Below are 25,137 nucleotides of genomic sequence, written 5' to 3'. Positions count from 1 at the left end.
TTAAAAAAAGAGGAAAAAAATTCAACTTTTAAGGCAGCCTGATGATTACAGAATTAGAAACGGGATCTTTGGAGTCTGACCTTATTGGGGTCCAGTTTGTTCTTGTCCACAGGGCTGGAGTCCTTTATAATTTCCACAACTTCATCACCAAAGCGTTCTGAGTAGAACTCCTAATCACGACACCAGGGTAAGATTTATTTAGTTGTTTATTTTGGCTATTATGAGTTGTATGTAACTTGAAAGGAATGTGGGACAAATTTCTACATCTTCTCTACTAAAAAAATGTCTTGCTCCTCTTGTAATGTTACTTGCCTCCAGCCTGTGTGAAATCTCAGCCAGTTTCGTGATAGAAGGCTCCTTATACACAAACTCCTGTTCATCTAGATCCCCGAAGCGGCAGCCATAAAAACCCACACGAAAATATGTCCCAAACATCCTCTACACCCTGCAGCAGGAAGGATAAATGAACAGAGGAGATAGATATAGACAGATGGATCGACAAAGAAAGCAAGAGATAGAAAGAGAGAGAGACAGAAGGAGGGAAAAGATCATTCTTGTGTCATTCTTGTGAAAAGTTGTTATAAAAGTACCAAAGAAAAATGGTGATAAAGTGTAAAAGGGAATTTTTTTGACCCTTATGATGCAATAGTAGCTTTTTTTTTTATTACACTCACCAGAGACATCCATCCAGCACAGAGCAGGACAGGGAGATAATGCAAAAAGACGAACAGACATGGAAGGGAAGTGTGAGAGAGAATGCTGATATGTGACAGGGGATAATTTCACATTTTACAGTATGATAAAAGCAGTGAAATAGATGTAGATATATTAATAGTCATACCTCCCATCCTGAACTCTGCACACAGAATTAAATCAGCACATGAAGAGAGGACAGAGAAGGATCAGTCAAAAAGGAGTAAATATGATGTTCTGAATATCCTCTGCCTACTAAAATCTTTAGAGAATACTGTGGCTAGGAACTGGCAGAAGAAAAAGGAATGTTAATTCTTGCTAGTTGTTTGTCAGCACTTTTCACTAATTACTGTATTAGCCACTTTCATTTTGGGTAGAAGTGCATAAAGTGTAGTCTTACTGACTGCTGGCATCCTGTGGAGTTGTAATTTTGTGTGAAAACAAAGTCACTGAACAGACCTGATTGTAGATTTTGTTGAAGGCGTCCTGCAGCTTGCCATGGATGGAGGCCAGCTTCTTAAAGTCTCTGTTGGCTTCATGGATGGGGCAGAGAATCTTATAGACTTCATTTATGGCTTCATACATACCAGCCTGGAGTACAGAAAGACCACCAGTTATTAACATTAAATACACACACACACACACACAGACTATTTACACACTAGTATAACTCATATATGCAGACATTAGGAATGATCAATTTAATGGAGCAAGTGAGAACGATGTCTCAATGACTCGAGCCCTCACCATGTTAAAGGAGGCTGCTGCTTGCTCCAGTAACCCCACCAGTCCAACCTCACTGAAGTATTTCCCTGCACAGATGCCCTCTTCTTCTGGGGACAGGATGTCATCAGATACAGCGGACTCCTCCAGCACGTTTGATGAGATACTCTGTGCATCCACACCCATGAAACACAGTGTGATCACATCCACACATCCAACATGCGCTATTTAAAAACCTGACTGAGGTTTTTTTTTTTTAAAGCACAAGAATCACCACACAAATTTAAGAAAACAAGGCATTTAGAATCCATTCACATTCCACCCTAGTACACCATCCTGCAATTTTTATGATTCACAGTTGTATGATCTTCATACGATTATTCTATGAGCAAATAACCTCAAGTGACAACAACAACAACAACAACAACAATAGATTTAAATAGATGTAATTTTTTTTTTTAAGTAAAGAACTTTATTTATTTACATTGGTTCAGTTCATTGGGGTCACTGAGATCTGGACTTTGACATGGCCATTCCAACACCTTGATTTTTTCTTATGTAGACATTCAGGTGTGGGTTTTCTGCTGTGTTTGGGATCACTGACCCAGTTTCAGCTCAGTTTAATCTGCTGGACAGATGGCCTCACATTTGTCTGAAGAATGTTTAAAGTGGAGTTCAATGTCTCAATGACTGAAAGTTTCCCAGATCCTGTAGCTGCAAAACAAGCCCAGATCTTCACCCCTCCACCACCAGGCCTGACCCTTTTAAATGAGGTGTGTTTGTGTGGATTTCACCCAACACGGTGCTGTGCATAATGACCAAACATCTGCACCTTGGTGTCTTCAGTCCAGAGGATATTGTTCCAGATTGTTCTGATCCTAAGCTGTGCTCCATATTCTGTTTGAAGAGAAGAGGCTTTTTCCTATTTATCCTTGCATGAAAGCCATACTTGTTCTCATAACCATAAACGTTTAATGTGCTTGAAAAGGTCTGCAGGTCACATGTATCTCTTTATATCTCTCAGCATTAAGCAGTCTAACCTCAGACTGAATTTGTTGAGGCACTCACTCGTGGTGTCAGGAGCTGCTTGGATATTTCCCTGTTTGACCACCAGAGGGGCATCTGGCAGGACGGGTTTGTGTCGATGTTTATGTTTCTTGTTATTATGTGCTTTTGTTTGTGTTTTGCTTTTCCTCGTGTGTTTCTTGCCTCACCTGACCTGTTGCTCTCTTCCCGCCTTTTCCCCCTCACCTGTTTCCTGTCCCCTCTGATTAGTTCCCCTATATATACACCCATTGTTTCATGTCTTTCTTTGCTCAGTCTTTATCTACTCACGTCCCAGTCTTTGTCAGAGTTTGTTCCAGTCCTCTGTTAAGTTATTGTGACTATGTCATTTATTTGGTGTTGTGTTTCTGTGGTAGTTTATGTTGTTTTTTAGTGTTTGCATTTCTTTGTTTTCCTTCCCCCTCCCCCAATAAATCACCTGTATGTTTTATCCTGCATTTAGGTCTGGACTCAGTGGGTGTACTGGGCTCTCCTGCTGGAGGCCGGGGTTCGATCCCCACTTCGGGTGGTGCCATTTTTTTTTCCTGACACCTGGACAGACTGTGTAAACAATTTCCATGTGTAAACAATCCTTCTCAATATAGAATGCTTAATTGCAAACTTTTTATTACCCTGTCCTTATAACCCTTCTCAGATTGATGATCAGCTTCTCTGAGGTCATGGCTGATGTTCTTTCTTCACCAAACTGCCAGATGTTCTGCATTTATGCACACAGTCACGCTTCTTAATGACAAACTAATCCTGTGTTTTTTTTTATTAGTAACACCTGGCTGATAAGTAATAATTGTGGTAGCAGGAAGGGTGTACTTACTTTTCCTTCCTGGTTTCTGAACATTGGTTTAATTTGTGGGAAAAACGACTACATATTGAATTCTGTTGTGTCACCTGAGTTTATCTGTTTGTTTATAGTTGATGGTGAGGACCACTTAATTGTTAAATAAATAAAAATTTATAATGGATGGTGGGTGTACTTTCTTTTTCCCCATGACTGTATAAATTTAGACAAACAAAACTGCCCTACCTGGAAGGAGACGCAGCCAATGGGGAGGTAGCGACAGTCTTCCAGCATGTTGAGGTACTCCGCTACGAGGGCAGCACTGTGGACCAGGCAGTGTGCAGCTTCTGCGTGGTTTCCTCTCTCCGAGTGCTTTCCAGCCATGTTCTGTAGCCAAGTGAGACGCAGGTCTGGAGAGTTCTGATAGCCCTTGGCAATCCTTAAGCAGAAAAACACCAAAAGAGCAAAATTGAGAGTGGATGTACGCGTACGGCTAGCTTTATACAAGATGCACATCTCTAGGTTGAGACAGCTCACCTGTACATGAGGTCGAGCAGCATCTCAGGGTCCTGCTGATGCTCTTTCATCTTCACTGTGTCAGTGAGAATCATGTGCAGGTTGAACACAAGGTCCTGGACCTGCCGGAAAAACCAAAAAATCTAAGAACCTGAGAAGAAAGGTGAAACCAGAGGATTGTGTGTGTTAGGCTGTGTGAGCAGAACCTGCTCTGGGAAGGGTGAGTCTCGAAGCTCCAGGTCGTCCTCTGCATAGGTGAGAATGGTTTTGAGGGAGCGGCGAAGATGTTCTTCGTTGAAGTTTTGGGAGGTGCCCACCAGTGATGACAGAGACATGGTAACCTGCATCTTCACTCGTGCAAAGTTCTGTAGGACCAAACCAAAGGAACTACTGACTCTCTGTCCAGCAAAACATTCACACACCTTATACCATACACCTCCATACATCACACTCAGTGTATATATGAGTCATAGATTTGAGTGCTCGTATCTCACATTGCCGATCTCATAGTTCTGTCTCATGAGCAGGTAGAGAGAAGCACTGGCGTGACTGCGTACAGAGCTGATACTGCTGCTGCAGTGACGCAGTAAACGCAGACACAGATCAGCACACAGCTCTGTGTCCTCCTCAAACAGCATCTCTGGGAACTAAAAACACACACACACACAAAGTAACATCATGTTCACATCAAGATGGAGAAACAGTGTGGGACATACGACAGTCTCTAGAGTTTACACCGAATGGTGCAAAAGACCAAAAGCATCCAGTGAGCAGCAGTTCTGTGGGCAGAAACGCCTTTTAATGAGAGAGGTCACGAAGACTGGGCAGACTGGGCTGAACTGACGGGAAAGCTACGGTAACTCAAATAACTGCTGTGTACCAAAGTGGTCAGGAGAAAATCATCTCCTGATGGTAAAATAAAACACTTTAAAATTGAAGCAGATGAGCTACAACTCATACGAACCATCAGGTCAGCTCAGAACAGGAAAAATTTCACCTGGTCTGATAAATCTCGATTTCGGCTCTGACCCAAACAAAAGAGGTTAGGAATAACGGTCCAAATAAAATGACCAGTGAGTGTTTGAGTCTGTGTGTATTGTGTGTAGTCTTCAAGTACCATGATTTTTACCATACTGCTCAGCCTTCACAGACTGAACTACAATTTACTTAACAAAAACCGCTTTTTCATTTTGAAGGCTACAACAGTATTTATTAAAAACTTTAGGTATGATTACACTCACAAACACAAATACATCCCCCCAGACATCCACCCACACATCCACCCAACACACACACCAACCTTGTAGACTAGAGCTCTTTGTGTATTGAAGCAGTGTTGCAGAAAAAGGGCACTCTGGTTGCCAGCCATGCTGTGGAGAAGTACTCTCAGCACTCCGCCCAGCACACTCTCCTTCTGCTCAGACAGCACCACCGTCTGACACACACACACACACATTTTTGGATCAGAGATTGACTTCTAAGTTTATAATACTTATAATTATGTATGGTTGCCCAGGAGCAACACAGAGCAGGAGAATGAGGTACAGCTTTACTTTGACAATGATCTCCAGAGTGTCTAAGACTATTAAGGAAGCTTCAGTTGCCAAGTTTCCATCCACCACTGACTCCTGCTCCATCTCTGCTTTTGTCCTACACACACACACACACACACACACACACACAGAGTACAAAAAGTTATTGACAGAAATAGAGACCTTCACACACAGAAATACAGATTGGCTTACGTCTAATCTCATCAGCATGAACTCATCTGCTGACGTATATAGAGAATTTCAGCCTGGATTTGTGAAAATAAAATAAAAAAAGACTCACTTGTCAACTCTGTCTGTGTTCTGTCTCCAGTGAGTGACATTCTTCCTCCATCGTACATTCTCCTGGCCACCGTAAGGGCTCCTTTCTGCGGGCAACACAGTTAAGACAAGTTCTCTTTCATCTTCTCTGTACATCACTCCTGGACATAACACTGTGCAGTTTTCCCCCACAAGCAATATTCCATTACTCCTGGAAGAACTGACCAGCAGATGTGACCTTTAACCTCATTTTAAGTCTCAGCTCAACATCATTTGATCAGTCTAAACCCACCTCTTGCTGTAAGAAGTATCTCTCAGACAGAGCACATGATAGTGGGTGAAGCCAAACTATTGAGTGAAACACCTGCACTGAGCGCTCCCTGTACCAGCATCACCCTCATATCACAAGAGAACATTTGCCTCCATACGGCTAGTTTATCTACAAATAGGTTTCTTAGCCAGCTACCATGTTATGCTGAGCTCCAAAAAACCTACATGGGGGTAAGGGCAAAACCTGGGTGAAGACGTCTTTGGGTACAAGATAACCTTCATCTACTGTGTGCTTCATACTTAGGCATATAAGCTCAGGTCATGCTAGCATCCCTGGGGTTATGTCAATACTCCACCCATTTTTCTTCTCAAGAGTTAGCACACTAAGCTAATCTAACATCACAAGACCTTGCAGGAACTGGCCGTTTGAGACAGAGCTAGCTGGAGCAAACAGCCGTACGCTGTACCACTGCTGCTGGGGGAAACAGATAGACTGTGCAACAGAAGGCTAGTGGATGAGTTTGCTGACCTCACTTACAATGATGAAGAAATGGACAGTGAGACTTTTATCCCTCCAACCAGAGCTGGTTGAGTTTAGAAGAGAGGGTGGTGGTGTACAACTCCTGCACAATGGCCCTGGCCAAAAAGACCACAGTGAAAACCCCTTATCTCGAGATGAGAGAAAATGGCTGCCAAAAGCAAAGAGCTCAGTATGATAGCTGCTGCCAGTTTTCCTGAAATGCCACTTATCCATGGAACAACATGAACCCTGTCCAGGGAGGGTCAGTGTAGGTCTGGGTCGATGATCAATCACTTCAGAGAGCCCCTCATGGCATCCCACCTGCACCTCCACCCACAAGCTCCATCTGAGTCTCAAACACACACAACAGCACCCCATTACCATAAAACATGTTCCATGGTGTCAATTAAGGCCACAGGTCAAGAGTGCAGCCAAACATGTCGCAAACTTTGCGCGCACACGCACGCACACACACACACACACACAAACACACACATCCAAATAAAGGCACATGTGTACCAATTCCACACAGGGGAAAAAGCACCCATAGGCTTGTTTCAGGGAGTCTGTGATATTTTCACTGTAGCAACGTGGACATCGCTGCACACATTCATGAGCTTTTATAAGCTCATCCAGCAATCTGGGAGCCATGATAAAATACTGAAATAGTGAAATATTTAATTAAATTGTATGAAAAACATTGGCAGAATGGAATATTGCTTCTGGGGGAATGGCATGATGTCTCATAACAAGATACCTCACTGATCCCACGAGATAACTTACAGTAGTGAGATAAAGTTTCTAAAATCCACAGAAGACGTGTGTGGTTTTACCTCGACAGCGGCGGACCATCTCCTGACGAGCACCGATAGTGCCGAGGATAGCTTCCTCCAGACGAGCTTTCATGTCCTGAGACTTCTTAAACGTCAGACTGTTGATCCTCTCCAGAGCCTTCTTCCCCTGAACACATACACACACACACACACACACACACACAAACACACACAGAGAGAAAGCCACAAACCCACCAAAACCACACCACACAAAGGAAAATGATTAATAGGAAATATGTATATATATATGTATATATATATATATATATATATATATATATATATATATATATATATATATTCATGTATATTGTAAAAATTCATTCAACATTTGCTCTTAGACTCAAGAGACTTGAGTTCCAAGTCTCTGGGTGCGGTACCTTGTACTCAAAGCAGGAGATGGCGAGGTGGAGAAGGTCGAGCAGTCGGTTGATGTGTAGCACAGACAGGTCCGAGAGCCAACGCTCTAACAAGGCTGCGTCAGCGTTCTTCAGCACCCACAGAACACACACCAACAGAGTCCTGCTGCACTCGATGGACAGAGTGCTGCACTGACGGCCCGCCTAAACACACACACACACATAACTGCTATATACTGACCCCAGCTTATACACAAGCAACTCCTGTTCTCAGCCCTTTGTAGAAAAAGGGACATGTTTCAGCAGTCACAACTGAGGCTCTCACACACCCTCTGAGATAAATGCACAGAATCACACAGCTTCATTTCCACACAATACTCTCACTGTCATTGTTCTCGCTCTCACATGCCTTAAAACAAAGGATCAACAAAGGAACAAAGCCATCTAGTGGCAGACACTAGTACTGCAGTCGAGGAGAAATATTTTCAAAAGAACTTGTCTTTAAAATGAATAGAGCAACAAAACAAAATACCCTATAAAAGTTAAAGTGTGATCCTGTTTACAGACAGGTTTGTTGCTCACCAGTGAAGACAGTGCGAAGGGACTGACTTTGGAATATGGCAGCGGCGAGCCGGCGATCGCCATAGCAACAGATGAACTGATGGTGCTGTTCTCCGGGTCGGCGTCATCGAAGACTACAGAAGTGTGGCGCACACGCTGAGGTGAGGGGTCTGCAAGGAAAACAAACAAACATCAAAATGAATAAACAATAACTCAGAAAAGACTGAGAGACAACTCTCCTGGAAGACGATTGTGAGAAACAATGAACAGTCAAACCACACACACTGCTGAGGTCTTAAGTGCATTTAAATGCCTTACAGAATCTGCAAAATTATTTTAAAAAAAATATCATAAAAGTTAGGGATCATTAAAAATTGCATTTTGTTTTTATTTAGTGAATAAGTTTTCACACATCACCACATCAAACAGAAGACTGCATAAGGTCCATAACGTTTAGTAATAACTGAATTTATACAAATAAACCAGTTCAAAAGTGGACATACGTTAGGTTCCTAATACTGTGTGCCGCTGGCTGGATCATACAACAGCTGTTTTTATGTTTAGTGAGAATTTTTCACGAGTCCCTAGTTTGTCGAGTACCTAGAGTAAGGTCCTGCATGTTGTTTCTTTTCCAGCATTTTTCTGCATGGGTGATGCCGTTCACACTGAGGACAGCAGAGAGACTCGAACACATTTTCAGAAGGTGCAAACATTCACATAACAGATTTACTTGTTTTCCAAAAGACAAAACAGCTCTTAATGAAAATCAGTGAATGTTTGCACTATTTGGAATAGTTGTGTATCAGTCCTCTTTTTTTACTTTATTGATTCTGCACGGTGTTTGAAAACTTTTGACTTCAGTTGTGAAGGTTAAAACTGACAAGCAGCACTTTTTCTTTAGCTCACCGGTGAAATCATGGATTTGGGACAGCGCCTCCATGACAACAGGAACGAGTGGCAGATAGAGCTGAGCGATATGAGCTCGGACTTGGGGGTCAGTGTAGCGTGGGTCTGAGTCATGACAACACAGGAGAGAGTGCACTGCGCTGATCGCCTTCTTGTGTAGGAAGAACATGCTGCTGGAGTGACAGTGAATTAGGTTAGTGAGATGAGTGTGTATGTGTGTGTGAGTGTGTATGTGAGTGTGTGTGTGTGTGTTACCCTTCTCCATCAGGTTCCAGGATGAGAGCGAGTTCAGACAGCAGTAAGCCAGACAGGAAATGCTGCTGGCGAAAGGGCACTGACAGCTCAAACATACTGACCACACCATGGTCCTGCACCGGACATGAAAATGCTGAACTCTGGAAATCAACGAGAGAAAGAGAGAGAGAGAGAGAGAGAGAGAGAGAGAAAGAGAGAGAGAAAGTGTCACAACAGTAAGATCTTACATCAAACAAATGCGTGCAACAGCAAGGCATACTAGCTGCTGAAAACACTTGTTATTGTTTACTCGAGTAAATTCTACTTAGCAGTTTTGATCTGGATCACAGAAGGAAGGAGTACAGAATCTTATCAGCTAAGCTGCGTCTGATCCACACATTTTTTCCCTTCACAATACTTCCTGATGACTCCACATTTTTTAAAAAGATTAACAAATTCCACCAATCCTTCCCTCCTACCCCGATGCCTCCACTACACAATCACTCTTCCCTTCATGTTTCCATAACAATTTTTTCTCCTCTTTCTACAGAAGAAACCCTGCAGATGATCTTGTCCAGCAATCCTACCCTCTAACTGCTGGATCTCATCTCTAACACAATGCTCCAAACCATCTAGCAAAACCTCCTTCCCTTCATCACTTCCATCTCTCCCTCCTCCTGCACCCTGCTCTCAACTCAGCTTCCTCTGAGGCTCTAACATGGGTTTTTTTAACAGACTGAACAACTTCTGAATCTCTCCAGATACAAGCTAGTCATTTATCTAAAAATATTATCTGTGGCTTTTCTGAGCTTGATTATGGTGGAGCACTTACACTTGACCATTTTACAGATTTACATCTGAATGGGCATCTTACATAATGTCTCAACACAGATTGTGTGAAAAAACGCTCCACTGAGAAGACCTGAAGGAGAAAACCGGCGAAAACTGACCAACTCACTAAACACATCAAGAAAACGTAATTTATTGCTGCAACCTGGTTGAGAAAAAGTTCACAACAACCACATTCAACTTGCTACTGGAAATGCATTGAAAGGGAAAAATTCATTATCCTGTAAAACACTGCTCTGTATATATTCGTTTTCTCACATAAACAGATGGAATATTGTGACGCATATGTACTTATATCATGTGTACTATATACATACTTTACTCAGCCTTTTCAGCATGTCCCACAATGCACTTGTGCACTCATGGGCATAATTATGGAAATGGTGTGAGAAGAGTTCAGCCTTAAAGAAGAAGCCTTTGTTACAGCATGGAGGGAGGTGTCAGAACACAGGCTCAGCCATGAGGCAGTGTCCCTGGAGCAGGGAGGGTTAAGAGCCTAGCTCAAAGGCCCACCACTTGGCTTTTGCTGGTGCTTGAACCCCGACCTTCCGGTCAACAACCCAGAGCCTTAACCACTTGAGCTACCATAGCCCCATGTGGTCAGCATTGTGCTCAGATATGCTGTGGACTTTAACGGATGCTTGATTGGGATCAAGTGGCCCTTCACAATTGACAACACAAAGCAGGCCAGGTCCATGGATTCATGCTGCTGACATTAATTTCTGATCCTACCATCTGCATGTAGCCACAGATTCCTGTTCTTGGCTGACTGGAGTGGAACCTGCTGTTGTAGGCCATCCGTGTCCAGTTTTACATTATTTGTACATTCTAAGATGCCTTTCTGCTCATTGTGGTTATAAAGAGTAATTAGTCATGTGATCATAGAATTCTGGACAGCTGTCTAAACTCTGTTGCATGTGAAAGTGTTCAAGGATCATAACCATCCCACCTTCAACAACCACTCCATGTGTAGGTTACACTGCTTGATGGTGAGTGCAGAAGGCGTGTATTTTTTTTTTTTTTTTTTAGAATATCTCAAATCAATTGGTGTTTATCAACTCAGCTGAGTCACGTGCCACTTCTGAAAATAAATCACTGCATTATTTTGCTGGCTAGTGTCAATCAACAAAAGGGGAAGTAGTGCGTCTCTGTACCTGTGAGGTGGTGGAGGAGGTTGAAGGTGATGGAGAGGAGGGAGGGCTGAAGGTGGCACATGGCAGGTTGAGAGTGACGTAGTGCTCATGACTGCATACTATCCGTATGAAGTCCAGCCTCAGAGCCATCAGAGAGCTTGGATTCTGAGTTGTGTGCAGTTTATTGGAAATCTAACACACACACACACACACAAAGACACACTTGTTGTTGAAATACACTCGTAAAATGAATGCAGTGTGAATGTTTAGTGTGCATGCTCACACCTGTTTGTAGTAGGTGCGGACGAGGTTAAACACAAATCCCCGGTCCAGGAGAGACAGCAGGTCATTGAGGAAGAACGCCAGGCTGCTGTTTAATCTTTCCACCAGCTCAACATCCTGAAACACACACAAACAGTTACAGAGCACCAAGCACTATTCCTGCGTATTCACTGAACTAGTCTTGGAAATGGGATCTGGACTATAAAAGTTCATCTGTAAACTTTACCTTGTGGTGTCTGCTGGCTATATCTGCACTGATGGCACATACCAAGGCAGCAATATCGTCCACAAAACGGTCAGGAAAACGCTGACGTCTTGGCATGTCCAGCTTGGAAGTAAGGAAAAGATGATGAGCCATGCTCTTCACCTGAGAGAGAGAGAGAGAGAGAGAGAGAAGAGAAAAAAAATCACATTCAAAAAACACGTTCCAGTGAGGATCTTTGCCACTTTCTCCTAAAATAAATAGCTTTGATAAATCAGGTCATTTCACTGCAACACCACAGTGATAAAAGAAGAACAAGGAACAATGCCATGATCACAGACACTATGTGAGTAAAAACAAAGTAACTGACTTCTTTAGTGACATTCACTACAGTGTGATTCAGTGATTTATGTAAGAGTGATCATCATCTAAGATGAAGTAAACACCTCTCACTATGGCAAAAGGCTACTATAGGTGATATTTTACTCTTTTAACACTCTCCAGAACTTGAACTTAACCTACAGATGCATGTGTGTGTGTGTGAGAGAGAGAGAGAGAGAGAGAGTGAGAGAGAGAGAGACTCTTACTATAAGCTGGAAGAAAAACCAGGCCTGCTGCAGTGCTGCCTCTCTTACTGTGCTGGTGCTCACCACCCACTGCAGAGCCAATTCCTCATGCAACAGCTGGGCAGAGAGAGCACTAATTAACAAACACACACTTACACAAATACAACGAACCTATGCACTCTCCACACACACACACACACACACACACACACACACACAGCCCACAATGCCACATGACATGACATGAAGAAATGATGAGATGAATAAGAGATATGAAAGAAAACTAAACAGTGTGAATGTTACCTTCCGGGGCATGTGTTTCAATGGTGGTGCGAGTAAGGAGGTGCTCTCGACGAACGCCGACATGCGGTTAGCAGCCCGTTCACTGGCCTGCTGCAGTGGCCATGGTGAAGGAGCACAAGGAGGATGAGGAGGATGAAAGTAAAAAAATGGAAATGATGAAAGGAAGTGCATGCACTGATGAACACTGGGAACTTGTGGTAATCACAAATACCAGGTGAGACAACTGAAAAAATGATTAGGTTAAAAAGCACCATAGAGAAGAAGAGCGGAAACCTACAGCTCCAAAGATCTACACTTTCAAAAGTTAGTGGAGATAAATATCATGATGTAATACTTCTATCATGAGTTCATCATATGATTTGTTCCTTATGATGAGCAGCTAAAATGAACAATTATCCATGAAAAAATGGTCTTCACATCTAATATACCTTATTTAACCCTCACACATAAGAATGATTTCTGTACTGCAGGTTTACTATATGCTGAATGACATCACAAACACTGTTTTAATATCACTGCAAGAAAAAAGCAATGAAAGATAGAACAAGCAGGAGAGGGTGATGAAGAAGAGTAGATCTCACTGGACATGGGAGACATATCAACAAGCCCCAACCACACACACACACACACCAAAACTCCTCTCATACACAAACAGACTCAGCAGAGGAATAGTCTGAGGGTAACATGGGGTATAATGTATTAACAGGACATGGGTGAGGTGATGATGGGGTAATAAGGTATTAATAGGACAACAGTGAAGTGATGATGGGGTAATTAGGCATTAATTGAGCAAGAAAGGGGTGATGATGGGGTAATAAGGTATTAATAGGACAACAGTGGGGTGACGATGGGGTAATAAGGTATTAATAGAACAAGGGAGGGGTGATGATGGGGGGTAATAAGTTATTGATACAACAAGGGAGGGGTGATTATGGGGTAATAAGGCATTCATAGGGTAAGGTGGTGATGGCAGTCAAGTTTTAATAGGACAAGGTAGGGGAGTAATGGGATAATAAGATAATAATAGGACAACGGTGGGGTGCTCGCATATAGGGTAAGTAACGGCACCTGCTTAGCCTCACAGCTGGAGTTGGGGTTTCGCCGGAGCACAGCCCTGGAGCCCCCAGGAGCATAAGCAGAGTTTACCCAGGAGTGAGAGCGGTCTATTCCCTGCTTATTCACCAATCACAAACACAAACACACAGCAGCACAGGAGACACAGTCAGCTGATGAAGCAGACATTTAGGAGAAGGGATATGCTCTACAATCTTCAGCACTGCAGTGCAAAGACCCTCAAACACATTCAGCAGTAACAGGAAGAGCCTGCTCCTTTCATCCCACATAAACAGGAAAAGCAACGGGAGGGCAGGCCGTTGAGACAGGAAACATGACAAAAGTTCCTTTGCGCATTAAATCTGTCCTCCTAAAATAACCATTTCAGATTAACAAAAAGAAATTTAGAGAAGAAGAGAAGATAAGAAGAGGGTGAGATGCCTACCTTGCTGCCAATGATCCTCTGTACTTCATCATCAGGTGAGGTAGGTGTGGACGCCAGGTCAGGGTTAGAGTTGCTGATGCTCTTGGAGCGGGACAGGAGCAGACTGCTGGGGCGAGCAGTTGCCCGGGACAACGTTGCATACTGGATAGGAAGCTCGTAGGATGATCCGCTCACTGCACAAAAAAAGTGAGTGTTAACAGCATGTCACCGTTTAAAATCTGTCATATTACACTTGCTCCATGTATGTTTATGTGCACTAAGATGATGCAATCAATTTCAGAACACACTGCTGCTGTTGTGATCAGCTGCTTAAGCACTGACATGAGTATTAGCTTGAAATGAGTGTTTTTTTTGTACAAGATAAAAAAGGTTGATGTTTATTGATCAAATAAGGGATAACCGATCAGATGCACATTTCCCCATGGATATTGATAACTTTATTCCTGCTTTCATTTAAAGGCAATAATAAGTACAGTTAAGTATGCTGGCACAGTCTGGTCAAATGGCTCACCAGTAGGGGGTGACACAGGCTCAGTGGTGGGCAGATGGAAGCAGTAGTGGATATAAGAGGCCAAGAGGCTGTTGCGGCCATGCTGATCCTGGTTCCCTTCCAGATTCTTATGGATTTGATTGACCAGCAGCGCCATAGCCTCGAATGCTGCACGGCCCAAGTTCACTGTGGAAGAAAGTGTTGGAGGAGTTTAGGAAGAAGGACAGCGTGATGAAATGTAAAGAGGTATTAAAGGGGTGCACACCAATCTGGCCGGCGATGATGGGAGGATGGACGATGAGGAGGATGAGTTTGTTCAGAAGCTGGTGCAGGAAGCGTACGCAGGTATCCAACTGCGCTCCCTTCAAGGCTGCCATGGTGGATTTGAGTTCAGCCTCCACGTTGGCCTCGGTGATGATCACATCCTTCAGTCGGAACGGGAAAGAGTACTCCTCTAAGACATACACCAAAGTGAAGAACTTGTCCAGGTAGGCATCCTACACACACACACACACACAGATTAATGATTTGACAGCTTCAATTCATCATCGAGACCGTGTCCTGAGTAAGGGAATATGTTGCCATCTGTATTTGATACCTGAGTGTGGACAGAGGAAGCAGCGGTCACCTCTACGTTGAACACTCCTTTGTGATTGTCCACCCACTTCATCCCTGGAAGCTGTACCTAAAACACACACATAAACAACCACAAATACACACATAAATACGAACACACATATTACTTATATTCAGACCAAAGCTAAAAATCCAATATCCTGGTCCATCATTCTTACATCAGGGGTGAGGACAGAGTAGCTGGCTGGAGGCTTCTCCACAGACACGGGCAGGCTGAAGGAACCTGTGCGCAGACGGCCATGCTGCATCAGAGGAATCCACTGTGGAGAAGAGTACAGTCTCTCATCACCTCTCCATATCAACAGACACCTAAAAGCATAACCTGTACCATCGATATGTCTGAGAAAATCATTCTTTGGTCCAACGTTTAAATACGTGAGGGAGAAAAGTTAGAAGCTGTGATCACAGGAAGGCACATGAACAGAAGGAGCTCTTACTGTGTAGCCCACGGGTGTCTCGAGAGGTGTGTTCTGCTTGGCTTGACAACTGATGTGGTAGAAGGTGAACAGCAGGTGGTGATTGTCAGTGAGGTTAGCGGGAATTTTCATCTTCACTTCCTCATAGAATTCAGGAGACCTGGGAAAAAATACTAGTGTGTGAGATACAGAGCGATTATAAAAGCTCAGTTTCTTCTTTCGTTCTTCATGGCTCTTACTTGTCATGGTAGATGACTGGTGTGTACGCCTCTTTGTAGAACTCTGCACAACTAGATTTTCCGAATATGACCTGTTTCAGAAAAAACACAATCATCACCACTTAATACTGGAAGCGACAGATTCATACACCAAATCAGGTACAATTTACATAGACAAGATATTTCTTGAGAGAGATAGTCAAGATATTCAGAGATTTCTCAGCACAGACTAGTCAGGACTTTCTGGTTTTTGTTCCTGTTTGAGTCTATCAGAATTTTGCTTCTTCTCTCTGTGTGGTCCTGGCAAACCCCAGGAATTTCTTTTCACTCTGCTTCACATAACAGTGTTGTGGTAAATCTTCAGAAATGCTAGAATAGCATGTGAAAGGGCTCAAGTGCTTGTAATTGCTTTGCTTAATGAAATGAAATCGAGTTAGTAAGTTGTTTTTAAGTAAATTGCAAAACTCAACATTCAAGGAACAAAACAACATTCAGGAATTCAGAAAGCATATATGCTCTGAGTGTCTGGTTATGTTGGGAAATCTTGCTCCAGGAGCAGCAGTAAATTCAGATCTGAACAAGATGGAACAAGATTAGGAAAGTCTAGTTATCGCCAAGCTGAAGTTCTCTGTTCAAATCATCACTGTGGCAATAAATAAAATGCAGAGAAACAATGCTTAGTAAAAAAAATTATATTTAATACACAGTAGAACACATGGAGCTGTGGAGCGAGCACAAAGACGGGGTTCTCCGTGTAAGAGAACATTTCCTTGGCCAGCACTCAGGTGATGTGTGTTATCTTTGTTTGTTCTCGCTCGGCAGAGCCAACACTCTGTTCACGTGTTGAGCTGATTTACTGTAGACGATACGTGCGCCAAAGAACAGCCAACTTCTCTACACTAATTACACCGAACACTATCCGAATAATTACACTTTTATAGAACAGCAACAAAATCTAACAATTCAACAGTCACTGGATAACAGACAAAAAGCGCTGTGTGTGTGTGTGTGTGTGTACTCACAGGCATGGCTTGGTTGGGGTCCTCTCCCGCCATGAACTGTACCTTTACAGCAATGTTCCGTACAGAACCCTGTCTACTGCTGAAGTTCAGATTCTGAGGATATACATACAGCAGATTCCTACAGAGAGAGAGAGAGAGAGAGAGAGAGACAGCAGACACACACAGAGAGATAGAGAGAGACAGACAGACAGAGAGAGAGAGAGAGAGAGAGAGAGAGAGGATACTATAAACTTTAACAATAATAATGATCTGAATTCCTTAATGATTCTTTTTTCCTTCATGACACGAGACACTTTTTTACACAGGGAAATTACACTGGCTTTTCTCTAAAGAACAAAAACAGCTTCACTTTTAGTCTCAGGTTATAATTCTCCCTCCATCAACTTTTGTTTTTCTGGATGTAGAAACATGGGTTATTCTGTGGTTTAAATAAAAATACCAGTGTGTGTGTTGTTGCTCGCAGCAGTGAGTATAGATAAAGAGCAGGAATAACAAACTAAATACATAAACTGTAGAAAATGACCTCTGAACTTTAACTATATATGCAGAAGGGGCAGCAACATCACGCAACAGTGAGGAAAAGCCCAACAATGCCGCAATCATGCCAGGACAACACCCACTAAAATTCCACTTCCACACTTTACAGACACATCCATCCATCCATTCATCCATCCATCCAAATGTAAGAGCAGTGTGCTTTAAAATGCTTGGCTCTTGGCATATTGTTGAGATGAACTAAAAGAACATCACAGCCACGCTGATGTTCAGTATAACAGCACTTCCTCGTTAGGAAATTCCTTCAGTCACTCTCTGTTCTTGTCACCATCAAGGTAAATACTGGATACTGGAGTAACATGTAATCATAAAGCTTGTTAAACAGTGTGTTAATTATGATCAGGTGTATTAACAAACAGTTCAGCATGTTAGAGGGCCAGGGCCAGACTGGGAACGCCTTAAACACTAAACTGGTCCCCGTGGCTTAACACATATTCACTGAAGTCGGCATATATCAGGACAATGAACTGCTGCTGTGCTTTTTTGGACCAGACTCAAAGTAAAGTTATGTGATGAAATAATTATGAAAGAGGGTGACCTTAAACCTTTAAACTTTTCACCAAATTAAACAGTGAACAGGTGATTACAGCACGTAGACTGGACTCCGCTGTGTGCTTTCAATACAAACGCATTCAAAGTTCAAAATGGAGGAAAAACACTTTGTTCAGCATGGATTATCACACCAGTTTAGATCACTCCAGTTTAACTGAATATTCATATCACACCAGTTTAATTTAATTTTCATACCAGTTTAGATCACATCTGTTAAACAGAATTTTCCTACCAGTTAAGATCAAACCAGTTTAACAGAATATTCACATCACACCAGTTTAACTGAGTTTTCACACCAGTTTAGAGAACGCGTGTGTGTGTGTGCATGTACAAACATGGCACTGAGTTATGACTGGCAGCCAGGCAACACTGAGCATGAACAACACCTTTGCCTGAACTACACAAGTCAAGGTCATGTACATAGACACTCAAACACATGCACAACACACACGCACACCCTGACACACACACACTCTCACGTGAACAAGCACAAAGACAAACTGGGTCACTGTGATTGGACCCAGGCTCATCTCCACACTGCCCATCAAGTGTATAAGAGCTGATAAGAGGCAGGTGAAGCCTCAGAAGGTGCAGAGCGAGAGGAAGCGAGCGAGACTCACTGCAGCTCTGAATGAGTGCTGACTTCCACATGGCAGACACCTTCCTCAGCCGTTCAGGGCCATTTGCCACGTTCCCCAGCTTCTGTTCATGGGCCTGTCTGTTCTTGTGGGTATGTGGGGTTTCTTCCTCTCCTGTGATACCACGGACTGACTCCAAGGTAGAACTGGTGGATGACATGAACGTGCTGATGTACGGGGTTCTGCAATTCAGCGAGTCTCTGCATCACGTGTATCAGAACACTGAGGCCAAGCTGGAGCGCATCACACGTGCCATTACAAACACGGAGCATCTTGTGAGGCATCTGGACCAAGAGACAGAACAGACCATCCGCTCCGAGCGGCAGATAAAAGACAAGCTCAGTGTCATCCAGGTGAGGACACACACACACACCTAACACTTCACAGAGACATCTACAGTGTGCTAGGACCAGGCAGCAGGACTGGTTGGAAAATATCATGAAGACTGAACAAATTTTTTTTTTTGTAGGCTGAGACAGCAGCGCTACAAGCCCAGGCTCAAGAAACCAGAGGACAGGTCTACAAGGTGGAGCGAGAAGATGTGGCACTAAAGCAAAAACTTTCCAATCTGGAGGCAACCTTGAAAAGCTTCACCCCGGATCGGATCAGAGCACTGCAGGTGTGTAGGCAAAGTATCACAAATCCACCAGTCTCCTGAGTTCACTGTAGCAGAACCTGTACTCTGGAGACCTGACTGCTGTTCATGATTTCATGCCCTAAAGCGTAGCTCATCCAGAGCAGTTCACTTGAAAAAGACAACAAGAACAGGATGGTTTCAGGCTTAAGCAGAATACAGAAGTGTAGTTATATCAGCAATGTAGCCGGAAGATGTGGCAAAAACTCACAAAAACAGGTGGATTTTTATCATTACTTGTAAATTGGCAGATTTGACACTTTGCCTCAGATCAAGTTAATATAATATTGTGATATCGTATGACATATCGATATACCGTATGACTTTAAAGGGGTCCCTGGTGGTCCAGGGAACTGTCTGTGGTGACCCAGAACAGAGAGCTGAAAAACAACAACTCTAAATGACTTAAAACCTTTTTCTCTTCATGACAGGAGATCACCCAGAAGCACAACACCATTCTGCATGACCTGGCGAGCTGGACAGAGAAAAACAAACAGCAGCTGGAAAACCAGAACCAGCAGGTGGTCCAGTTGCAGAAACGGACAAACAGCAGCATTTAAGCTTCTATTCCCCAGTCTACAGAGTACACATGAGCGATCAGAAACTGGGAGAACTGGTGACTTGTCAGCTCTTTTCAAGATGGGACAAATCCCCTCTCAAGCCCAGTGCTATTATATGACACACTGGAAAGTGATCAACAGGAACTATGTCCTTTAATAACACTCCTAAACAAAACATATATTTTCACTTTTCCTTTATAAACAGACTGTTAAAAAAAATAAGAAAAAAAAAACCCACAAAATATGAGAAAGCCATTGTGTTGTACTTAATATACTATATTATTTTTTTTACTTTATAATAAATGCAATCTTTAAAATTTTTTTAACAAATGTTTCAGATTGTGGTTTACTGTTATACTGGGGTCCATCCCCAAGTTCCCCTACACCACTACAACACATCCAACACACTGTCATCTTAAACAAAACGGCTTTCACACAGTACACATGCTGTTGTGTATCTAATTTTATTTCCTGTACACGTGTGGAGTTCTGCCTTCACTTTAAACCATTTGTCTTCAATGGTGCAACTTTAAAACTAAGAAAATAAACATATATATTTATATTTATAAGAAAATGAAATTCATGCAATGCTACTTTAAGGAAAGACATTCATATGGCGTGATTTTGGATATACTGATACGCAGGTATTAGAGCTGGGCGATATGGCCAAAAAATTGAATCTCCGATTTTTTAAAAACAAAATTAGATTTTCGATTTTAAAACGATTATTTTTCTTTAAAAAAATGTAATAAAACACTAGAGACTATATAATAGATTTTTTTAATTTGAGCAAAAACAATATAACCAAACATATGAACTGCTAATTTGGACTAAAAGTGCAAAGTGCAAAATTACTTTTGCTAACAAGTTTTTTTTTGTTATTTTAGAAAAACAATAATCAATACAACATAAAAACCTTTTTTGGGGATTTATAAAATGCAAAAATTCACCAGTCTTTACAAGTTCTAATTATTCTAGTAAAATAAAGTAATATAACAAAATGTGAGGGATTTGTAAAGTGCAAACTGCAGACTTAATAAATAAATAAATAAATAATTATCACCTGAAAAAAAATCCCTGAAGAAAAACAATTTTGTAAATCAGTTCAACATTCAATTAACACGCTAAATAAACTAACACGCTAAATAAACTAACACGCAACTAACACGCTAAATAAACTAACACACAACTAACACGCTAAATAAACTAACACACAACTAACACGCTAAATAAACTAACACGCTAAATAAACCCAAACAGGAGCCAGACAGCATTTTACATGTGTGTATACGGGCACAATCAGGGGAGAGTCTAGAATTTTCATTTAAGGGGGACTCCGCCCCCAATGAGGGTATAATAGTGAAGAACGCGCTGAAAGACGGGGAGGAGCCGAAAGTCTGCCGCCGTTTTCGTCGCTAGGCCATTTTTAACATTTCTATTCAGCCACCCTAAGAATTCTGCAATTCTCCATAAACTCTACACAAATTCGTGATCGCTTCAGTTCCCTTTAAATTTCATATGAAAACAGCGGCAGACTTTCGGCTCCTCCCCGTCTTTCAGCACGTTCTTCACCCTGACTGAAGAAACCACGCCTCTCTTAGAAACAAGCTGAACTACGGAAGCTCGCTCTGACTAACCAAAGTGAAATCGGAAAATCGATTTTCGTTTTTTCAACATCGAACATAAACCATAAATTCGAATTAAAGGATATAAGGAGCGCTATAAGAGCAGAGCTACGTTCATACACACACCAATCCACTTTCTACTGCTGCAGCCTTCCTGTATATCCTGAGTGACAGATGTCTCGTCCAAACTCTACCTACCTGTTCCAGTTTGTCTGAATTATTCTTGTGTTTTCAGATTTGTTATATCTGTTTTGCACTTCTCGGTCACCATAGCTTATAGCTAGACCTATACAAAATAAAATATGAATTTTGTATTTTAGTTTAAATTAGGTTTTATGCTACTGAACTGAGTGTACAGTACACAAGAATTCTGAGCCCTTGAAATGGAGTCACTTGATCCAGGATCCCAGCAACATACAGAAGTGAAGACATTGAGCATGAAGCCCTCAGGTCCAGTTCACTAACCAACCTGATCAGCTGAAAATGTTAAAATGAACACTCAAATTTCTTGGGGCAAATTCATATCTCAGTCGTGATTAGCACACTGAAGGGTGAAAGAGAAATCTCACTGTAATGTGTGTGAACAGCAGCTGACCTATAGGTGGTGTGAGGAGTGTAAACGCAGCGTGCAGGGAACTCCAGCACCTCCTTAGTGGGCCGTACACGCAGGTCAGGGTAGGGCTTCACATGGAGCAGCTCAGGAGAAAGGCAGTAGTGAGGAACCTCGGGTGCAGGAGAAATGTCAATCTTTAACTGAGCTGCAACGCAGAAAATGAGAGTGACAGATTGGGCAACAGTATCGGAAAGAAACATGCCAAGTAAACGAAACAGAGGAGACGGAGGGTGAAGCCCAGAGGAGCTGCGCTCAGCAGTTTACCTGTGACAGGTCTGAGTCGGCGCAGCACAGAGGACGGTCTTCTCATGTCAGCTAAAAATTTATACAGGTCCTCATCACTCAGCCTGTCTCCTTCCTATAGGATGAAAAAAAAAACCAAAAAACGAAACAGTAAACTCAAGCATTTCTCACCCCTACAAAAAAACACCTGGGATTGTCTTGCACACAATTAAACAAGGATTCAGTAAACATAAGTACACACACAAGTGTAAAGAACAAAGATTAATAAATACTGATCATATCTACTGAGCACGTGCATGCAATTTACAGCAGATTCCCAACCAAGGGATTTTAAGGATGTACTTTGTGGATTTTTCACAGATATTCATAATATCAACAAAATCTTTTGCCATTTTACTTCAGTGGGATAATTATGGATATTGAAACAACAACTGAAGCATTTGGACATGAAAAACATTGTTATTATTGAATTTAGTGTCCTATTACTACAAAAACCCATTAATAAGCAGCCTCTGTCACGTATACATTACAGCACAGTGAAATAATTTCACTTCACATATCCCAGCTTTGGAAGTTGAGGTCAGAGCACATGGTCAGCCCCTGTAGGGTTAAGGGCCTTGCACAGGGGCCCCAACATTGGCAGCTTGCACCTCAACCTTCCGATCAACAACCCAGAGCCTTAGCCACGTGGACTACATCTGCTCACTGTTAAAACACCAATGGGGAAGCAGGACACCGGGGTTGGAGCAAAATCTTTTAAACCATGTGATTATAAAAATAGGTTAAAAGGAATCAGTGTACCGTAGACTCTGGTGTATATATTCACTGTATATGTTGGTGCATATATGTCGATTATAATGAGTGGTTATATGAGTTATAGACTTTCCGTGTGCACATGCAGACATGAGACTTGCCATGAACTTAATTATTTAGCATGCACATTCACCAACTCATTCAAAAGCACTCATGCTTGTGCTCAGCTACAGAAGAGAGCGACGCTCCACCCAGTGTAACACTACAGGAACACCGACTGGCCTGTTTAAAGAAGTTGGTGACGGTTAGAGTGGCTGGCCGAAAGTTAGTCAAGTTGCACATGTCCTCCCCAACACTCATCCGCTCGAATCCCTTCTTCTTCCTTTCGGTCCATGTTCCCTTGCGCTCTGTGGAGGAAAGAAAGAAGATTCTGTCAGAAAATGCAACCCATCTCTTAGAAAATTGTTTCAAATGTTTTGGTAATCACGTGTTTATTGTTCTTGTTTGCATTGGAACACCACAAAAAAACAGAGAAGAAAAGTCCAATCTGATACAATTCCACACAGAACCCTAAAAAATGCACTGGACAAAATTATTGGCACCCTTAACTTAATATTTGATAGCACCTCCTTTGGAAAAAATAACTGACATCAATTGCTTCCTGTAACCATGAATGAGTTTCTTACACCTCTCTCCTGGAATTTTGGAGCACTCTTCTTTTGCAGACTGCTCCAGGTCATTCAGATTTGAAGGATGCATTCTCCCAACTGCTGTTTTGAGATCTCTCCACAGGTGTTCTATGGGGTTCAGACCTGCACTCATTGCTGGCCATTTCAGAACTCTCCAGCACTTTGATTGTAACCATCTCTGAGTGCTTCGGGTCCTGCTGGAAGACCTATGACCTCTGGTGGAGACGCAGCTTTCTGACACTGGCCACTTCGTTGCACCCCAGAATTCTTTGGTAATCATCAGATTTCATGATACCGTTCACACAGTCAAGGCATCCAGTGCCAGAAGCAGCAAAGCAACCCCAAAACATCTTTGAACCTCCACCATGTTAGACTGAAGGGACTGTGTTCTTTTCTCTGAAGGCCTCATTTCTTTTTCTGTAAACAGTGCCATGATGTCCTTTACCAAAAAGCTCTACATTTGTCTCATCTGTCCACAGTACATTCTCCCAGAAGGATTGTGGTTTTTTCACATAAGTTTTGCCAAACTCCAGTCTTGCTTTTTTATGCCTTTGTGTCAGCTGTGGTGTTCTCCTGGGTCTCCTATCATAGCATCCCTTTTCATTCAGATGGCGATGGATAGTGTGAGCTGACAGTGTTGTACCCTGTGTCTGTAGATGAGCTTGAATTTGTTTGGAAGTTAATCAGGGTTCTTTATCCACCATTCGAACAATCCTTCGTTGTAATTTTTCATTAATTTTGCTCTTCTGTCCATGTCCAGGGAGGTTAACTACACTGCCATGGGCTGTAAACCTCTTGATGATATTGCGCACAGTGGACACAGGAACATTAAGATCTCTGGAGATGGACTTGTAGCCTTGAGATTGTCCATGTTTTTCCAATTTTTTTCTCTCAAATCCACTGACAACTCTTTAAACTTCGTTCTTTTCTCCAAGCTCAGTGTGACAAAAAACACAAAGGTTGAGTCAACTTTTAACCGGTTGCAAGTGTGATTACTATATTGCCCGCAACTGTTACTTGCAATTGGTGTGTCTAAATACAAATTACAGGAGCATCACATGATGGTAAAGCAATTAGTTTTTACAATTTTGACAAGGTGCCAATAATTTTGCCCCGTCCATTTTTGAGTTCTGTCTGAAATTTTATCAAATTTGACTTTTCTTCTCTGTAATTTTGTGTTGTTCCAGTGAAAACAAAAACAATAAACACGTGAGTACCAAAACATTTCCAATTGCAACAATATTCTAAGAGAAGTGTTGCACTTTCTGACGTAATTGCAAGGGTGCCGATATTTCTGGCCATGACTGTAAATCCTGTACATTTCGGTAGTATAATAAATTGAGACTGATGAGGACAACATCAGTCACTCTGGGCTTTGGAATAAAACCATAAAG

General features: G+C 42.2%; 2 protein-coding genes across 14 annotated transcripts in view; one reads left to right on the top strand and one right to left on the bottom strand.

The window, feature by feature from the left end:
- Nucleotides 1-25,137, bottom strand: part of LOC131345131 (dedicator of cytokinesis protein 7-like) — a 41,233-nt gene that overhangs the window by 2,826 nt on the left and 13,270 nt on the right. The window contains exons 12-45 of one of the 13 annotated variants that reach the window (XM_058377857.1): nucleotides 23,333-23,461; nucleotides 22,323-22,412; nucleotides 22,041-22,203; nucleotides 16,882-16,999; nucleotides 15,881-15,951; nucleotides 15,663-15,801; nucleotides 15,384-15,485; nucleotides 15,188-15,274; nucleotides 14,855-15,086; nucleotides 14,611-14,775; nucleotides 14,100-14,272; nucleotides 13,670-13,774; nucleotides 12,602-12,691; nucleotides 12,320-12,415; nucleotides 11,757-11,897; nucleotides 11,534-11,647; nucleotides 11,270-11,440; nucleotides 9,288-9,427; nucleotides 9,033-9,205; nucleotides 8,148-8,296; nucleotides 7,587-7,769; nucleotides 7,207-7,333; nucleotides 5,606-5,690; nucleotides 5,326-5,422; nucleotides 5,073-5,207; nucleotides 4,267-4,419; nucleotides 3,979-4,137; nucleotides 3,794-3,894; nucleotides 3,503-3,695; nucleotides 1,441-1,584; nucleotides 1,153-1,284; nucleotides 842-856; nucleotides 313-438; nucleotides 81-170 (exon numbers count right to left, since the gene is read on the bottom strand). In XM_058377857.1, coding sequence (XP_058233840.1) covers nucleotides 81-170; nucleotides 313-438; nucleotides 842-856; nucleotides 1,153-1,284; nucleotides 1,441-1,584; nucleotides 3,503-3,695; nucleotides 3,794-3,894; nucleotides 3,979-4,137; nucleotides 4,267-4,419; nucleotides 5,073-5,207; nucleotides 5,326-5,422; nucleotides 5,606-5,690; nucleotides 7,207-7,333; nucleotides 7,587-7,769; nucleotides 8,148-8,296; nucleotides 9,033-9,205; nucleotides 9,288-9,427; nucleotides 11,270-11,440; nucleotides 11,534-11,647; nucleotides 11,757-11,897; nucleotides 12,320-12,415; nucleotides 12,602-12,691; nucleotides 13,670-13,774; nucleotides 14,100-14,272; nucleotides 14,611-14,775; nucleotides 14,855-15,086; nucleotides 15,188-15,274; nucleotides 15,384-15,485; nucleotides 15,663-15,801; nucleotides 15,881-15,951; nucleotides 16,882-16,999; nucleotides 22,041-22,203; nucleotides 22,323-22,412; nucleotides 23,333-23,461 — 4,388 coding nt within the window. The remainder of the gene's footprint in view (nucleotides 1-80; nucleotides 171-312; nucleotides 439-841; nucleotides 857-1,152; nucleotides 1,285-1,440; nucleotides 1,585-3,502; nucleotides 3,696-3,793; nucleotides 3,895-3,978; nucleotides 4,138-4,266; nucleotides 4,420-5,072; nucleotides 5,208-5,325; nucleotides 5,423-5,605; nucleotides 5,691-7,206; nucleotides 7,334-7,586; nucleotides 7,770-8,147; nucleotides 8,297-9,032; nucleotides 9,206-9,287; nucleotides 9,428-11,269; nucleotides 11,441-11,533; nucleotides 11,648-11,756; nucleotides 11,898-12,319; nucleotides 12,416-12,601; nucleotides 12,692-13,669; nucleotides 13,775-14,099; nucleotides 14,273-14,610; nucleotides 14,776-14,854; nucleotides 15,087-15,187; nucleotides 15,275-15,383; nucleotides 15,486-15,662; nucleotides 15,802-15,880; nucleotides 15,952-16,881; nucleotides 17,000-22,040; nucleotides 22,204-22,322; nucleotides 22,413-23,332; nucleotides 23,462-25,137) is intronic. The other 12 variants (XM_058377861.1, XM_058377858.1, XM_058377860.1 and 9 more) reach the window with 12 other exon arrangements.
- Nucleotides 18,221-20,179, top strand: angptl8 (angiopoietin like 8). Its single transcript, XM_058377877.1, has 3 exons — nucleotides 18,221-18,979; nucleotides 19,096-19,245; nucleotides 19,692-20,179. Exons 1-3 carry the CDS (start codon nucleotides 18,620-18,622, stop codon nucleotides 19,818-19,820), a joined length of 639 nt encoding a protein of 212 aa, XP_058233860.1. The 5' UTR covers nucleotides 18,221-18,619; the 3' UTR covers nucleotides 19,821-20,179.

The sequence above is a fragment of the Hemibagrus wyckioides genome, linkage group LG24 (genome assembly GCF_019097595.1).
Source record: "Hemibagrus wyckioides isolate EC202008001 linkage group LG24, SWU_Hwy_1.0, whole genome shotgun sequence".
Classification (NCBI taxonomy): domain Eukaryota; kingdom Metazoa; phylum Chordata; class Actinopteri; order Siluriformes; family Bagridae; genus Hemibagrus; species Hemibagrus wyckioides.
The sequence above is the reverse complement of the archived record's forward strand: the minus strand, read 5'-3'. Positions and strand labels throughout refer to the sequence as shown.

Excerpts from the sequence above, each read along its gene's own strand:
- angptl8 (XM_058377877.1), top strand. The coding sequence starts at position 18,620 with ATGAGTGCTGACTTCCACATGGCAGACACCTTCCTCAGCCGTTCAGGG. Across the intron at positions 18,980-19,095 it reads ACAAGCTCAGTGTCATCCAG|GCTGAGACAGCAGCGCTACA; the intron begins GTGAGGACACAC and ends TTTTTTTTGTAG. Across the intron at positions 19,246-19,691 it reads ATCGGATCAGAGCACTGCAG|GAGATCACCCAGAAGCACAA; the intron begins GTGTGTAGGCAA and ends TCTTCATGACAG.